General features: G+C 32.0%; 1 protein-coding gene across 1 annotated transcript in view; it reads left to right on the top strand.

Annotated features, from left to right (window-relative positions):
* The window catches only part of CAPS (calcyphosine), a 21,222-nt gene extending 20,924 nt beyond the window's left edge, over positions 1–298 (top strand). The window contains exon 5 of the mRNA XM_018559692.1: positions 165–298. Within this exon, the coding sequence (XP_018415194.1) occupies positions 165–266 (102 nt within the window). The 3' untranslated portion in view covers positions 267–298. The remainder of the gene's footprint in view (positions 1–164) is intronic.
* Positions 299–362: the final 64 nt, after the last annotated feature.

Here is a 362-nt window from a genome sequence, read left to right as displayed (position 1 = left end):
CTGATTTCATCATGTATGTGAAAAATTTAAAAATTGCTCCGGTAGTCAAGTTGTTAATATTTGATCTATTTTTAACCCTTTCACTGCATGAAGGAACATGAGAGTAAAGCAATACAATTATTGGGGTGTTTACAAGCTTTTTTACAATTGTATTTTTTTTCCAGGTGACAGTGGAAGAATTCGTGAACTACTACAGTGGTGTAAGCGCGTCCATAGACAGTGATGTCTATTTTGTTGTAATGATGAAAAATAATTGGAAACTATAAAACTACAACTAGCACAGTCATTTACTTCTACATACATTGGGGTTCATTTATTTAGCAAAATTATATTTCACCTAGCTTAGTAAATGAAGTGAAGGT

The sequence above is a fragment of the Nanorana parkeri genome, unplaced genomic scaffold (genome assembly GCF_000935625.1).
Source record: "Nanorana parkeri isolate BGI_ZX_2015 unplaced genomic scaffold, ASM93562v1 scaffold412, whole genome shotgun sequence".
NCBI classification, from domain to species: domain Eukaryota; kingdom Metazoa; phylum Chordata; class Amphibia; order Anura; family Dicroglossidae; genus Nanorana; species Nanorana parkeri.
This window is presented reverse-complemented; position numbering and strand designations above follow the sequence as displayed.